Raw genomic sequence first — 16,594 nt, forward strand, 5'->3', positions numbered from 1 at the left:
GTGCGCACGTGCGGGACAGGTGCACCCCGGAGCTGGACTTTCCCCTCCGGGGATCCCGCGCTAGAAGTCAGGGTCCGCACCTGCTAGCGAACCCGAGCCTGGAGGTTGGGGGGCGCCGGGGGCGCGCGTCCCTTGTATCCGTTCGTGTGACCAGAGTTCCCTTGAAAACGATGGGGGTTTGGTTTGGTTTGGGAAACACCGATGGATTGGGTGCGTATTTTCTTTATGATACCAATGAACCTGTCACACAGTTTCACTCAAACCCTACATTCAAAAAGTGTTTCACGGCGCGCCCCGTTACCAGGGAAGCCTCCGTGACTCCCTCTGTCCGCTCGCGGCTTAAAGCTCTTGGAAGGGGTATTTCCCCAAAACACACGAAAAAGGAGCAAAAAACAGCTCTGGCCCGTACGGGGATCGAACCCGCGACCTTGGCGTTATTAGCACCACGCTCTAACCAACTGAGCTAACCGGCCACCTGGCGCCAGGCTGCCTCCGAGCGGCTGATGAGGATTTTCGGCTGCGCTGGGGCGGCGGCTCGGCCGGACGCGGACCCGGAGGAGAGGCGCGGCGCGGCGGCTGCCTCCCGCACCCGGAGGCCCGCGGCTGCGTCCCGCCTCGGCCGAGCAGCGGCTGCACGAGCGGACCCCGCGCCGGCGCCCTGCGCTCCCCCGGGCGCGCCCGGCGCGCGGTGGGGACGCTCGCCTCGGGGCCGCCGCGTTCTGGCCGCTTTGCTCCCCTTCCCCTCGGCGGAGCGCACGGGGCAAACGGGCCGCGACGGCGAGGGGACGGGGCTTGGGCGCACAGACACAGACACAGACAGAGAGGCCCCGTGCCCAGTCCACGCCCGCCCGGCCCGGCGCACGCCGAGTCCCCTCCCCAAAGCGGGGCCGCCCGGGCTCGCTGTCTCCGGCGGGAGGAGGACGTCCACCGAGGCCGAGAGCAAAGCCAGGTTTAGGTCGGAAACCGGGGCTGGGAGGCCGCAGGCTTTGACCACTTCGGGGGGAGGGGGCACCAGCAGCGCAGCTAACGCAGGGCGGGCACGCAAGCCCCGAGGCCGCGGGGTGGCCTTCCTGTGCTGTCCGGCTCGCCCGGGCGGGGTCGGCGACTTCGTCCTGCTGCCGCCTGAGCGGGGTGGATCAAACTGGGAGGAGTGGGGTCGGCTTTGGGGACGGCAAGCAGGTAAAGGGCCTCCCCGTCCCTCCGTCCCACCGGTCTGATGCCCGGGGCCAGCGCGCCCGGGGACACGCACGCCCCAGCCCGCCGCCCCGCCGCCACGCGTGCCGCCCGGCTTCCCGGCGGGTCCCCGGCTCAGCCGCCGCCACCCCGCAGAAGCCCGCCGGTCCCCTTCCTGCGCCCGCTCCGCGAGCGGGGCCGGGACACCTGCAGCCCCCACGCACGCCGCTGCCCCGCCCGAGTGCGCGGGGGCTCGGGCGCGAGGGGACCCGCGAGGCCCGCGGGGCCGGCTCCTCCCCGGGGGACCGAGGGGCTCCCTGCGCCGCTGCTCGCGGCTCTTGCCGGCCCCGCGGGTCGTGGTTCTCATCCCCGGAGTCCGACGGGTGCTGTCAGGCGGTGAAGGCTCGCTGGTCATTCTGACAGTGGGGCCTTTGCGGTAGCAGCTGACAAAGTGCACAGACCCGGTGGCTCCGGCAGATGCGGGGGCGCAGAGGTCCGAGAGCGAGGTGCGGGAGGCGGCTGCCCACCTCGGCCCGCACCCTCACCACGGCTTCTCCACGGTCCCCCTGCGTGAGGAAATCGGGCGTGCTGGACTAAGACCCGCCCGGAAGACGTGACAACCTGATTACCCCGAAAGACCCTGTTCCCAGCAAGGTTGGGGGGGGGTGGGGGCACGATTCCACGCGTCACGCATACACGGTCCTTTATTCTCTGCGCATTTGTGTTGAACGACACTGCAACACCAAATTCTTCTAGTCAACTACCTCGTTTATAATATAATTGAAATAAACTCCATTATATGTTTACAGGTTTAATATGTCTCATTTTGTGGGTTTTTTAAAGGTTTATTTATTTATTTTTATTTGAAAGGCAGAGATACAGAGAGAGGGAGATCCTTCATCTGCTGATTCATTCCCCAAATGGCCGAAACCGTCAGGATTGGGCTGGTCCATGTTCTGCTGTTTTCCCAGGTGTATTAGCAGGGAGCTGGATCGGAAGTAGAGCAGCTGGGACTCGAACCAGAGCCCTTGTGGGATGCTGGCACCACAAATGGTGACTTTACTGGCTATGCCACAGCACTGGCCCTAAGATTTACTTGAAAGGCAGAATTACAAAGAGAGAGGGAGAGACAGAGACAGGTCTTCCCTCTGCTGGTTCACTCCCCAAATGGCCACAAAGCCTACAGCTGGGCCAGACCAAAGCCAGGAGCCAAGAGTTCAAGCACTTGGGCCATCTTCCTTGGATGCTTTCAGGCCATCAGCAGGGAGCGGGATCGGAAATGGAGCAGCCGGGGCTTGAACTCGAGTCCATGTTGGATGCCTGGATGCCCACATCGCAGGTGGGGGTTTTACCCACCACGCCACAATGCTGGCTCCTCTATTAAGATACATTGCTTATAGAAGTTTAATCATCTCCTTTGCTGTACATTTTCTTTTCTTATCTTTTATTTATTTATTTGAAAGGCAAAGCATCAGAGAGAGAGGGACAGAGATCTTCCAACTGCTGGTTCGCTCCCCAAATGGTATAAAAAGCCAGGTGTGGGCCAAGTTGAAGCCAGGAGCCAGAAACTCCATCCTGGTCTCCCACGTGGGTGGCAGGGCCCAAGCACTGGGGCCTTCATTTGCTGCCTTCCCAGAGCATTGGCAGGGAGACAGATCCGGAAGCAGAGAGGCCAGGACCCTGCGACGGGATGGCTGTGTCGCAAGCAGCGGTTTAACCCATGGAGCCACAGTGCTAGCCCCGTGTGTTTCCAGAACCCCATTCTTCAGGGCTCAGACTGAGTTGTCGATTCTCCGATTATCCTGTGTCTTCTTTAGCCAGTCCTGAACAATTTCCTCGACCTGTCTCCAATTCTGTTTGTATCTGTATTTTGATGGAGGTCCTGGTGCACACAGATGCGGAGAGAGCAGAACGTGCTCCAACTGAAGCTGAATTCCTGTCTGCTGCTGGGGTGGGGATGGGGGTGGGGATAAAAGGAAAGCAAAAATGCTTCATTGCACAGCATGTACAACGCCAAAGCTGTCAGACAATACAATACAATACAAATACAACTACAATACAATACAATACAAAGCTGTCAGACAATACAATACAATACAAATACAACTACAATACAATACAAAGCTGTCAGACAATACAATACAATACAAATACAAATACAACTACAATACAATACAATACAATACAAAGCTGTCAGACAATACAATACAAATACAAATACAATACAATACAAATACAAATACAATACAATACAATACAAAGCTGTCAGACAATACAATACAATACAAATACAACTACAATACAATACAAAACTGTCAGATAATACAAATACAAATACAATACAATACAAAGCTGTCAGACAATACAAAAGGAAAACTGACAAACAGAAGGAGTTTTCAGATGTTGTTTCTAATTTCCTACAAGTCAGTTGGTTCCAGGCACATTTTTTTTTTTTAAAGATTTTATTTATTTGAGAGGTAGAGTTACAGACAGAGAGAGGGAGAGACAGAGAGGTCTTCCATCTGCATTCACTCCCCAAATGGCCACAATGCCCAGAGCTAAGCTGATCTGAAGCCAACAGCCAGGAGCCAGGAGCCAGAGCGTCCTCTGGGTTGCCCACGTGGGCCCAAGCACTTGGGCCATCCTCTACTGCTTTCCCAGGTCACAGCAGAGAGCTGGATCGGAAGAGGAGCAGCCAGGACTCCTACTGGTGCTCACAGAGGATGCTGGCACCGCAGGTGGAGGCTCAGCCTATGATGCCACAGCGCTGTCCCCTCCAGGCATGTTTTTAAATGTCCTTCCTTAAAGCGCCTTGGAACCGGCATTGTGGCTGGTGACATCCCACATAAACACTGTGTTCTTTTTTTTTTTTTTTTTGGACAGGCAGAGTGGACAGTGAGAGAGAGAGACAGAGAGAAAGGTCTTCCTTTGCCGTTGGTTCACCCTCTAATGGCCGCTGCGGTAGCGCGCTGTGGCCGGCGCACCGCGCTGTTCTGATGGCAGGAGCCAGGTGCTTCTCCTGGTCTCCCATGCGGGTGCAGGGCCCAAACACTTGGGCCATCCTCCACTGCACTCCCTGGCCACAGCAGAGAGCTGGCCTGGAAGAGGGGCAACCGGGACAGGATCGGTGCCCCGACCGGGACTAGAACCCAGTGTGCCGGCGCCGCAAGGCGGAGGATTAGCCTGTTGAGCCACGGCGCCGGCCTAAACACTGGTTCTAGTCCTGGCTGCTCCACTTCTGATGGAGCTCCCTGCTAATGCACCTGGGAAGGCAGCCAAAGATGGCCTGAGTGGCCCGAGTGCCTGGGCCCCTGCACCCACCTGGGGGCCAGATGGAGTTCCTGGGCCCTGACCAACTGCAGCCTCGCATCCAGAGCTCACTGAATGTTCACTGTGGCCCTTTGGAGCCGGGGTTTCATCCCCACTTTACAGAAACAAGATGACAGTGACTTGGCTGGGGTCACCCACTGGGGGTCTTTTCCCTATCACTTTCCCCCTCATTTTTATTAGAAAGGGAGATAGAGAGAAGGGGGGGGGGAGGGGAGGGCGGAGAGATCTTCCATTTGCTGATTGACTCCCCACATACACACAACAGTCAGGGCTCGGCCAGGCTGGAGCCAGGGCCCAGAACTCAACTTGGGCCTCCCACGTGGGTGCAGGGGCCCAAGGACTTGGGTCATCCTCTGCTGCTTTCCCAGGTGCGTCACAGGGCGTGGGATCCGAAGTCGAGCAGCCGGACCTTGAACCCTGGCTCCTATGGGTTGCTGGTGTCCAGGCGGTAGCTGCAGGACCTGTACCTGCGCTCGCCCATTAGAGTTCCTTAGCTGCCGTTTTCACGGCGATTTGAACGGCTCACGTGTTGGTCTGCTCAAGCTCAGCTTTCTCGGAGAGGTGTTCAGGATTTTCTAAAAAGAACTGAATTTCTATTCCCGATTTCTCTAACTTCCGCCTGCGTCCCGGTTACAGGAACATGGATTAAGATGGTCAGCAGCAGGAAACAGGTTGTCTGCTAAACACCGCCTTCCGGGCTCCATCCACTGACACCGGAAAACGGGGAAAACTAATGCGAGGATACGGGATGAACAGCCGAGGACCGGTTTTGTAAGTCCGAGGTCAAGTGGCTGTGCACGTGGTTGGAAACGCAAGGCCCCCAGTTGCAGCAGCCCCCCGGGGCACGTCGCTGCAGACGGCCGGGGTCGCGGCGGCGTCCCTCGCAGGAGCCAGCTGGCAGAGACTGAGTAGATCCCATATTCCACTCCCTGCTGCAGGTGCACCCCAAGCCAGGCCAAGCCCCGGCGACGCCCGGTGAGCGCGCGCAGCTCGTGCACCCCCAGGGGGCGCTCGCGTCCGACTCCGGCCCTAGACAGCGACCTGCACGCGTTTATTTACTCGCGAAAGCCGGGTCTTGTTTTTGAAACTAGGGCGGCGCGGGAGGTTGCTTAGCAACCAAGCCGCGGGCGGGCCGCACCGCGCACGCGTGCTCGAGCGGCGCATTCCTGCGCACGCGCGGGGCGCCGCGAGGGGGCGCGCCGAGCGACGGTTGCTAGGGTGACGGGGATACAACATGGCGGCGGGGTCCTAACGCTCTCCAGAGCGGGAGCACCGCGGCGGCCGTGGCGCTGAGGCGGGATCCGGCCTCTGGAGCGTGGAAGCGAGCTACCCTTCCCGTCCGTTCAGTGTGGTGAGGGGCTGTGCCTGGCGTCCGCATCCGGCATGAAGGGTGAGTGGGGCCCGGGGTGGGCGCGGGAGGGGAGCCGAGGGGGCTGCGCGGCCGGGTGGGCGAGGGGCGCCGGCTGAGAGGCCGTCATCCCCGGGGGCTCTGGGCTGCGGGAGCCCGGGTTTGGGGTGCGGAGTGAGTGCGTTGGCACTTTGGTTGGGAGTTGAGGGTTTGGCGCTTTTTGTTAGTTTTTTCAGTGATGGGGGTCTTGTTTGAATGTTCGACGGTGTTTTATTTTTTTGGATGAAGATTCATTTTATTTATTTGAAGGGCAGAGTTAGAGAAAGATCTTCTATCCGCTGGTTCATTTCCCAAACGGCTGCAAAAGGCAAGACTGGGCCAGGCAGAAGCCAGGATCCAGGAGCTTCTTCCGTGTCTCCCACGCGGGTGCAGGGGCCCAAGCACTTGGACCATCCTCCACTGCTTTCCCAGGCCATAGCAGAGAGCTGGACAGGAAGTGGAGCAGCCGGGACTCGAACCAGCGCCCATACGGGAGGCCAGCACTGCGGGAGGCAGCTTAACCTGCTACGCCATAGGGCTGGCCTCTGCTTTAGCTTATTTTCGTCAGGAATATGTCAGATGGGATGTTGTGTCTGTTGTAGAGTGCTCAGTGTCGACTCACTGCGGTTTGGTGAAACTCGATTGGATTTGATCATTCAGCGTATCCCCCGTGCCCCTTGGACCCCTGTTTAGAGGCACCCACGCCTACCAATCCTGTGTGTGTGTATCTGTCACTCCGTTTGTATTATGTTCTTTGTCTGGAAGGCAGAGATACAGAGAACAGAGCTCATCCACTGGTTTACTTCCCAGATTTGTGCAGTAGCTGGGCTGAGCCAGGCCAAGGCCAAGAACTAGGACCTCATCCAGGTCTCCCATGTGGGTGCAGGGGCCCAAGGACCTGGACCATCTTCTACTGCTTTCCCAGGCCACAGCAGAGAGCTGGATCAGAAGTGGAGCAGCCAGGACCTGAACTGGTGCCCATATGGGATGCTAGCGCCGCAGGCAGGGGGCTATAGCCCACTACGACATGCCGCTGGCCCCATCTGCCTTTCAAATAAATAAATAAAATATTTTTAAAAAATGATTGAACATAAATTTCAGGAGAAAGCTCAGAGGCTGCTGGAGCCATGCCCCACGCCCCGCCCACTCCTGCCAGAACAGTCCTGACCCTTCCGGCTCCTCTGCTTTCGATTCTAGTGAAGGCCGGGGCTTGCGTCACTGGCCAAGGCTTGTGTCACTGGCTGGGGCTTGCATCACTGGCCGGGGCTTGCATCACTGGCCGAGGCTTTCGTCACTGGCCAGGGCTTGCGTCACTGGCCGGGGCTTGCGTCACTGGCTGGGGCTTGCGTCACTGGCCGGGGCTTGCATCACTGGCCGGGGCTTGCGTCACTGGCCGAGGCTTTCGTCACTGGCCAGGGCTTGCGTCACTGGCCGGGGCTTGCCTCACTGGCCGGGGCTTGCCTCACTGGCCGGGGGTTGGTGGTGTGGCTCCTGCCGTGCATGAAGAGCATGGACAGGGAGGAGGTGGAGTTGTCGCCAACACAACCCAGCCTCTCCTAAGCAGAGGGGCTCTGAACCTTGGGACAATGGAAGCGCTGTTCCTCGGTGAATTGTGCGATTATCTCTTCAGAAGTGAATACAAAATATACACGTGCATGACATTTTATTACTTATTTCTAGACTACAGAGCGGTTGGAAAACTAGGCGAAGGGACATTTTCTGAAGTTGTGAAGATGCAGAGCCTGAGAGATGGAAACTACTACGCCTGCAAGCAGATGAAGCAGCACTTTGAAAGGCAGGTGGTCGCAGCCCCCGAGACCAGGCACGCACGCTTGGATCCCTGGGGCACCTTCGTGTTGGTGGGAGCCTGGTGTTCGTCTGATGGCATGTGGGACACAGGCAGGCTTCTGTGGGCAGTGAGCGTGATGGGCTGACACCATGTTTATCGTACTGGAGTTTTCTCATGCACGAGTTTACCATAGTAACAGTGATTAACGGACACAAGAAATCTAAGTTGTAAAAGTGCGCCTCAGTTTAAACCCTCCATGTGTTCCTCACGGTTGTATGTGTTGGATTTTTTTTTTAAATTAATTTATTTATTTGAAAGTCAGAGTTACACAGGGAGAGGAGAGGCAGAGAAAGAGAGGTCTTCCATCCGCTGGTTCACTCCCCAGTTGGAGCTGCACCAATCCGAAGCCAGGAGGCAGGAGCTTCTTCTGGGTCTCCCACGTGGGAACAGGGGCCCAAGGACTTGGACCATCTTCTACTGCTTTCCCAGGCCATAAGCAGAGAGCCGGATCGGAAGTGGAGCAGCTGGGACTCGAACAGCGCTCCTATGGGATGCTGGCACTGCAGGTGGCGGCTTTATCCACTATGCCACAGCACCGGCCCCTGGATTTTTATAAATCAAACCTTAGTTCCTTGTGATTTAGTTAATTGTCAGCCTATTAATATACTGAAGTAGTTTCTGGGCAGGGCCAGAGATGACGTATTCCCTCTGGGGTGGGCTGTTTCTCGATCAGCCCGCGGGCACCGCCCTGGCTTTCCTTCGCAGCAAGCTCCTGAAGCCGGCACATGGCACGCGGACAGCGGCCCTGGATGCCAGCAGGAGAAGCTGGCCTCACCGTGCCTGTTAAACTTCCCAGTGAGAGCCTGAAGCTCGGCTTCAACATCATCGTCGTCAGTGTCCTCACCAACAGAACTGAAGGCTTTCTGCATTTCCAAGCAGTTTTTTAACAGCAGTTCCCTGACAGAGGCAGGGCCCCCTCGGGTTTCGGGGTGTGTCCCCTGATTTCTGACTCTCCCGTCACAAGAGGAGTCCGGGACAGCACATCCTGCCAGAGGGGGAGGACGGACTCGCCACCTCAGGACATCCGACAGAGTGGCTGCTAGGTCCTTCCTCCACCCTCCCTCCCTTTTCAGTTAACTGCAGGTGCATACTGATGTAAATAAGTGGACAAGCAAGCAAGGAAGTTGGGATGAAGGGATGATTCTTCCTCACAGGAGAATTTCATTTAAAACTCACAAATGTACAAGAAATGAGGGAAGTAGAGTCATCATTAGGATACAATAGTAGGGGCCAGTGCCGTGGCTCACTTGGTTAATCCTCTGCCTTTGGCGCCAGCATCCCATATGGGCACCGGGTTCTAGTCCCGGCTGCTCCTCTTCCAGTCCAGCTCTCTGCTATGGCCCGGGAAGGCAGTGGAGGATGGCCCAAGTGCTTGGGCCCCTGCACCCGCATGGGAGACCAGAAGGAAGCACCTGGCTCCTGGCTTTGGATCGGTGCAGCACCGGCTGTGGCGGCCATTTGGGGGGTGAACCAATGGAAGGAAGACCTTTCTCTCTGTCTCTCCCTCTCACTGTCTGTGACTTTACCTGTCAAATAAAAAAAGAATAGTAATAATTTCTGCCAGCATCCACCTGATGAGTGCTACAGTTAGTGGGGGTGGGGCAGCTGTTTGGGATTCCTGCATCCCATGTTGGACCTCCTGGTCTGAGGCTCAGCTCCACCTCTAGTTCCAGTCTCCTGCTAACGTGTAGCCTGTGAAGCAGCAAGTGTGGTTCAAGTACTTGAGTTCCTGCTACCCAGAGGGGAACCCAGATGGAGTTCTTTTTTCTTTAAAGATTTATTTATTTTAGTTGAAAGTCAGAGTTACACAGAGAGAAGGAGAGGCAGAGAGAGAGGGGGGCAGGGAGGTCTTCATCCACTGGTTCACTCCCCAGTTGGCCGCAATGGCTGGAGCTGTGCTGATCTGAAGCCAGGAGCCAGAAGCCAGGAGCTTCCTCCAGGTCTCCCACGCGGGTGCAGGGGCCCAAACACTCGGGCCATCTTCCACTGCTTTCCCAGGCCACAGCAGAGAGCTGGATTGGAAGTGGAGCAGCCAGGTCTTAAACCAGAGCCCATATGGGATGCCGGCACTGCAGGCGGCGGCTTTACCCACTAGATTACAGCGCCGGCCCACGTGGAGTTCTGACTCTTGACTTCATCCTCCCCAAGCCCTGCCAGTTGCAGCCATTTTGGGAATGAACTAGTGAACAGAAGGTCTCTCTGTCTCTGCCTTTCAGATAAAATGAAAATAAATGAAAACTAAATAATATTTGGGGCTGGCATTCAGGCTCAGTGAGTTAAGCCACTGCTGGCATCCCCTGTCAGAGTACTGGTTTGAGTCTTGGGTCCTCTGTTCTGATCCAGCTCCCTGCTAACCTGCCTGGGAACGCTGCGGATTGTGGTTCAAATGCTTGGGTCCTTGCCACCTGCATGGGAGACCCAGATGGAGCTCCTGGCTCCTGGCTTGGGCCTGGCCCAGCCCTGGCTGCTGCGGTCGTTTGGGGAGTGAACCAGCAGACGGAAGACCTCTCTCTCTCTTTTTCTCCCTCTTTCTCTGTAATTTTTTTTTTCTAAATAAATAAAATCTTTAGAAAACTTATCTCCGTAAATACTAATTTTACTGACTAATTTTTATGAGTTATTTTGGAGATTTTAGCATATCTAAATTAATAGTCCTTCTTCCAGGAGGTGGGGCTTGCAGACAGCGCCTGCCTAGCATCCTCACAACTGCCAGGGTGGGGAGAGGCGGGGCCTGGGGCCATGCAGGCCCCAGGCGGGAGGAGACAGGCGCTGAGCTGACTGCAGGGAGAGGAGCGGCCGCTGACAGGGGCAGCCTGGGTCCTCGGTGGCTGCAGCGCTGACCAGTGCTCACGTCTGAGTGTCCACAACTGCCATTGCGGTGCTGCCATTGGGGAAGTCGGCTAAGGAGATTCTCTGTAAACCCTGGAAAATCTTCTCTCACTCTAAAAACCCCGAATTAAAAACAGGCAGCCGGAGGCTTGGCTCAGTGGGTAACGCTACCACTCCAACCTCAGCATCCTGTATGAGTGCCAGTTCGATTCCCAGCTGTTCCACTTCCAGTCCGGCTCTCTGCTAATGCCCCTGGGGAAGCAGCAGGTTATAGTCTAAGTACTTGGGTCCGTGGTACCCATGTGGGAGACCTGGGCCAGCGCTTGCCATCACGGCAGCCAGTCGGAGAGTGAACCAGTGATGGAAGACCTCTTTCTCTCTCTCTTTCTCTCTCTCTCTCTCTCTCGCTTTCTCTTTCTCTTTCTCTCTCTCTCTCTCTCTCTCTCTCTAACTCTGCCTTTCAAGTAAATAGAATAAAAAAAAAAATACAGATTTGGGGGCTGGCACTGTGGCATAGCAAGTAAAGCTGCCACCTATAGTACTGGCTTCCCATATGGGCGCCGGTTCGAGTTCCGGCTGTTCCACTTTTGATCCAGCTCCCTGCGGAAGATGGCTCAAGTCCTTGGGCCACTGTGTCCACATGGGAGAGCAGGAAGAAGCTCCCGGCTTGGATCAGCCCAGCTCCGGCGGCTGCGGCCGTCTGGGGAGCGAGCCAGCAGATGGATGGCCTCTCTGCCTCTGTGTCTGCCTCTGCGTCTCTCTAACTCTGCTTTTCAAATAGATAAATAAATTTTAAAAATTACTAATTTGGATGTTTAAAACAAAAAAATAAGCAACTTAAAACAACCATAGGATATCTGGAGCCAATCATATTGCTGTAAGTTTCTCTTGATAAAGGTGTTGCTGCTATTTATGATTTATGGGAAGAAATAGCTTTATACTTTCATCTAGAAAGATGCTTTTGGTGTCACCTCTGGGGTGACATTGCTGATAACTTGTCAGAGATCCCAGTGTCATAGTTACTTGACTCCCAAGGTTAATGCTGTTCCTTGGTGCGTGATTATTTATTTGACAGATTCATGCACCGGTTCACTCCCAGGCTGAAGCGGTGGAGCCTGGAGGTGTGAGACCTGAGCCTGGATCAAGATGTAACTATTTTAAATTAGGCCTCCATCTTGTAACTTGGGCCTGACCAGGCCCTGAACCCTAAGCCAGAAGCTCCTAAAAGTAAATAAATGAACTCCCCTTGCGATAAACTCTCCTAGCAACAGCCGATTAACAGATAACAGAGAAATACCTAGAGTACCTGGTGTCAGGGCAGATAAGGTGACTGATAGCTACCCGAGACCCTGCAGTTCGGCACGTACACCCCAGCAGCTCGGACCCTGTGCTTCGGCCAATCAGTTCAAAAGGCATCCACCCCAGAGCCATCCAACCACCTTTAGCAGGTCTGTTCCCGCCACTGGGTGCACTAACCAATTCTAGGAGATGTCCTTTGAATTTCCCGCGGGATGAGATGATTTGCTGAATGGTACCGTGATGTGTAGAATGTCTCTGGAAACCCTATAAAAACCCTGTTAACTGAAGGGTCGGGGCTCCCAACTCAGACCTGCTGCATCAGTGTTGACTGAGAGACCAGGCCCGGGCCTGCAATAAAACTCTCTGTGCTTTACAGCGGTATCGGCTCCTTGGTGGTCTTTGGGGACGACTGAACTGGGCACAACAAAGGCCGGTCCAGGCCTAGCATGTAGGTGGCAGGGACTCAGAAATGCCCGACGGGCACGTGCTGCTGCCTCGGCACAGCAGCAGGAGGGGAGCTGGAGCGAGGATCAGACGCGGGGACGCCAGATCTCCACGCAGGCGCTGCGACCTGGTGTGCGAGGCGCCTCCAGTGGCGGCTGAATCTGCTGTGACAGTCACTGGTTTTGTTCTTCAGCCGTGAAGATCTTCTTTCTAGCTTTTAGAGTTCTGGAGTATCTGTCATCATCGTTATTAAGCCATTCAGTTTTATTCAGTGGCAGAGTAATGGGAAAGGTACTTGTCGCTGGCTCTCAGCGTCCATTGCTGCTGTGTTACTGCCGTCTGCACAAGTCTTCCAGGTCCCTGCACAGCTGTGTGGGTGAGTGAGGAACAAGAGGCGTTCCAGAGGAAGAATCGGTCACATGGGCAGCTTGGGTGGAGTTAGGCGCCTCAGCCCCGCCCCTCCAGCTGTACTTCAGTTCTTTCCGTCTGCCTAGTAGAAGTAGAAGTAGAAATCTGTGGCGATAATCCTTGTGAGTGTGAGGTTCTGGTGAAGTAAACAGGGTCTCAGGAAGGGACTGGTTTTCCTCCTGCCCCACTTGGAGCCTCGTGCAGCGGCCTGCAGCACAGATCGACCACGTCCCGGGGGCATCTGTTCTGGCCTGTCTCCAGGGTCCTCCCCCACCTCTGTTCCCCAGAAGTGCACAGTCAAGAGGCTCTTTGGCTCCTGTCGGGGACTCAGGCTGACAGCTGTGAAGTTCCTGCCTGCCCAGTGGTGAAACCAGACGGAGCCCAGGTCTGTGTGGATCTGGAGCCGAGTCCTGTCCAGGCCCGGTCCGGACTTGGTGCTCTGTGTTCCCACATCGTAACACTAAATGGTCCTCAAGGGACCTTGGCAAAAATAAAGTGCTGTGTAAGATTATAAAAAACCAAAGGCAAGAAAGTCATGGTTTACTCTAAAGCCTTTTTTTTTTTTTTTGACAGGCAGAGTGGACAGAGAGAGAGAGACAGAGAGGAATGTCTTCCTTTATCGTTGGTTCACCCTCCAATGGCCGCTGCGGCCGGCGCACCGTGCTGATCCGAAGCCAGGAGTCAGGTGCTTCTCCTGGTCTCCCATGGGGTGCAGGGCCCAAGCACTTGGGCCATCCTCCACTGCACTCCCGGGCCACAGCAGAGAGCTGGCCTGGAAGAGGGGCAACCGGGACTAGAACCCGGTGTGCCAGCGCCGCAGGCGGAGGATTAGCCTAGTGAGCCACGGCCCCGGCCTCTAAAGCCTTTTGATTGTTATTTATAAAAGAATATAAGACGGAAAATTTCAAACATATACGAAGTAAACAGTAATGAAGCCCAGGGACCAGCAGAGAACCGACAGCCCTGTGCTTTTCGTTTAGTCAGTGCCTCCTCCACCCCGTCCCGTCCCCTGCCCAGTCGTTACGCTGTCTTGACGCACATTAGTGTGGCTGCTACCGTGAGCTCCGTGGGCTGGGACAGGGCGGCTCAGACAGCGGACCTTCACGTCTCACAGCTCCAGAGGAACGTGCTGACCGATCTGGTGTCTGGTGGGGACGCGTGCTGACTGGCAGATGACCTGGCAGAGAGCAAAGAGGGAGGAAGCAGGCGCTCTTCATCAGAGTGCTGATCCGGCACGAAGGCCCTGCCGGGATGACCTAACTGCGCTCCACACGCCACGTCCTCGTTGGCCGGCACTGGGGTTGGGGTCTCAGCATGAGGATCTTCAGGGAGGCAGACATGCAGTCCACAGCATTGTACGAGTGTGTGTGTTTTTTTTTTTTTTCAAGGTGAAACTTGCATGAATGGAAGGGCACATAGCTTAGCTACATTTTGGCAATTCCATATTCATATGTAATCAAGCTATAGAACATTTATGTCGCCTTAGAAGGTTCCCTTGTATCTCTTCAGTTGATTTCACAGCCCCATGCCAGGTATCCACCATTCTATTTTTTTCCTTTATCCTTTTTTTTTTTTAAAGATTTATTTATTTGGAAGTCAGAGTTACACAGAGAGAAGGAGAGGCAGAGAGACAGAGAGGGAAAGGGAGAGGGAGAGGGGTGTCTTCCTTCCATCCGCTGGTTCACTCCCCAGATGGCCACAATGGCTGGAGCTTACCCAGTCAGGAGCCAGGAGCTTCTTCCAGGTCTCCCACATGGGTGCAGGTGCTCAAGCACTTGGGCCATCTTCTACTGCTTTCCCAGGCCACAGCAGAGAGCTGGATTGGAAGTGGAGCAGCCAGGACTCAAACCATCGCCCTGTGGGATGCCAGTGCTTCAGGTCAGGGCTTTCACCCACTGCACCGCAGTGCCAGCCCCTAGATAGGTTTTACAATTAGTTTCTCCAAGTCTATGGTTTGCTATCCATTTTCTTTCTTCCTTCCTTCTTTTCTTTTATTTCCTTTCTCTAATTTTACTTTTTTGAAAGGCAAAGTTACAGAGAAAAACAGAGGTCTTCCATCTGCTGGTTCACTCCCCAATGGCTGCAGTGGCCAGGTGACTGTGCCTGGCCGAAGCCAGGAACCTGGGACTTCTGGGTCTCCCACATGGGTGCAGGGCCCCAAGGACTTGGGCCATCTTCCATTGCTTTCCCAGGCCATAGCATGGAGCTGGATTGGAAGTGGAGCAGCCATCCCGTGTGGGATGGCAGCGCTGCAGGCAGTGACTACCCCACTGCAGCACCGCGCCAGCCCCTCCTTGTACCTGAGCAGAACGTTTGCAGTTGTGAGTACATTGGTCTATAAATGTCGGCTGGGCCAAGGTATTAACGCGTGTAGGGTCTTGTGTGACCACCAGTTATGTGAGATTGTTTTAAAGATTATAGGAGAGGGGCATTGAAATGTCCCCCTTTCTTCCTTTAGTTCGGTTTTTACTTTTTGTACTTTGACATTTTATTATTTAACACATACTTATTTATAATTGTCATGCCTTCTAATGTATTGACCCTTTTTTATCATAATGAGTAATACTTTTTAAAATAGCTTTATCTGTTTTGTCTAATATTAACATAACCAGTTCTTCTCCCCCTTCATCTTAATTGAAGACTTTCTTCTTTCATATCGTATTGGTTAGGTAAGCTTGGTAACCATAAAATCCTTTCAGTAAACTGAAATGTTAAAATGTTATAATTGATCGTTTTAAAAAATTATTTAAAAGTTTGAGTCCTGCTATTTATAATTGTTTCCAATTGTAGAAAAATTCCATGTTTCATTGACACTGCCTGGATCTTTTTTATTTTTTTATTTGAAGGGTGGAGTTACAGAGCAGGGGGAGAGGAGAGAGAGAGAGGTGTTCCATCTGCTGGTTCACTCCCCAAATGGGTGCAGTGGCCAGAGCAGCTCAGATCCAAAGCCAGAAGCCAGGAGCTTCTTCCAGGTCTCCCACATGGGTACAGGGGCCCAAGCACTTGGGCCACCTTTTGCTACTTTGCAAGCACATTAGCAGAGAGCTGGATCAGAAGTGGAGCAGCTGGGACTTGAAACGGCACCCATATGAGATGCTGGAGCCACAGGACAGCACCAGCCCCTGCCTGGGCCTTTTTTTTTTTTTTTAATTTATTTGAAAGGAAGAGGGTTATAGAGAGGCAGAGAGAAAGAGAGTCAGTCTTCCATTTGCTGGTTTACTCCCCAAATGGTGCCAACAGCCAGGAGCCAGGAGCTTCTTCTGGGTCTCCCATGTGGGTGCAGGGGCCCAAGGAGTTGGGTCATCTTGTACTGCTTTCCCAGGCCACAGCAGAGAGCTGGGTCAGAAGTAGAGCAGCTGGGACATGAACAGGTACCCATATGGGATGCTGGCTCTGCAGGTGTGGCTTTACCCCTACGCCATAGCACTGGACCCCACCAACCCCCGCCTGGGTCATTTTGAAGTACAGGCTTGGGCCGGTGCTGTGGCACAGTGAGTTAACGCCCTGGCCTGTGAGCGCTGGCATCCTATATGGGCGCCGGTTCAAGACCTGGCTGCTCTACTTCCTGTCCAGCTCTCTGCTGTGGCCTGGGAAAGCAGTAGAAGATGGTCCAAGTCCTTGGGCCCCTGCACCCACATGGGAGACCTGGAAGAAGCTCCTGGCTCCTGGCTTCGGATTGGCGCAGCTCCGGCTGTTGTAGCCAATTGGGGAGTGAAGCATCGGATGGAAGACCTCTCTCTGTCTCTCTCTCTCTGTCTCTCTCTCTCTCCTCTCTGTGTGTGTAACTCTGACTTTCAAGTAAAAATAAAGAAAAAATGGGAAGAAGCAGAGGCCGCGGCCTTCCTGTTAGGTTCAATCCCGTTGTATTTTGTGGC

At 54.7% G+C, this 16,594-nt stretch overlaps 1 protein-coding gene and 1 non-coding gene across 2 annotated transcripts in view; one reads left to right on the plus strand and one right to left on the minus strand.

Moving 5' to 3' along the window:
• Nucleotides 1-399: 399 nt before the first annotated feature.
• Nucleotides 400-473, minus strand: TRNAI-AAU (transfer RNA isoleucine (anticodon AAU)). Its single transcript has one exon. It is a non-coding gene; the product is annotated as a tRNA-Ile (tRNA).
• Nucleotides 474-5,733: 5,260 nt separating this feature from the next.
• MOK (MOK protein kinase) overlaps nt 5,734-16,594 on the plus strand; it is a 30,775-nt gene continuing 19,914 nt past the window's right edge. The window contains exons 1-2 of the mRNA XM_062181221.1: nt 5,734-5,893; nt 7,571-7,685. Coding sequence (XP_062037205.1) covers nt 5,887-5,893; nt 7,571-7,685 — 122 coding nt within the window. The 5' untranslated portion in view covers nt 5,734-5,886. The remainder of the gene's footprint in view (nt 5,894-7,570; nt 7,686-16,594) is intronic.

The sequence above is a fragment of the Lepus europaeus genome, chromosome 22, assembly GCF_033115175.1.
Source record: "Lepus europaeus isolate LE1 chromosome 22, mLepTim1.pri, whole genome shotgun sequence".
Classification (NCBI taxonomy): domain Eukaryota; kingdom Metazoa; phylum Chordata; class Mammalia; order Lagomorpha; family Leporidae; genus Lepus; species Lepus europaeus.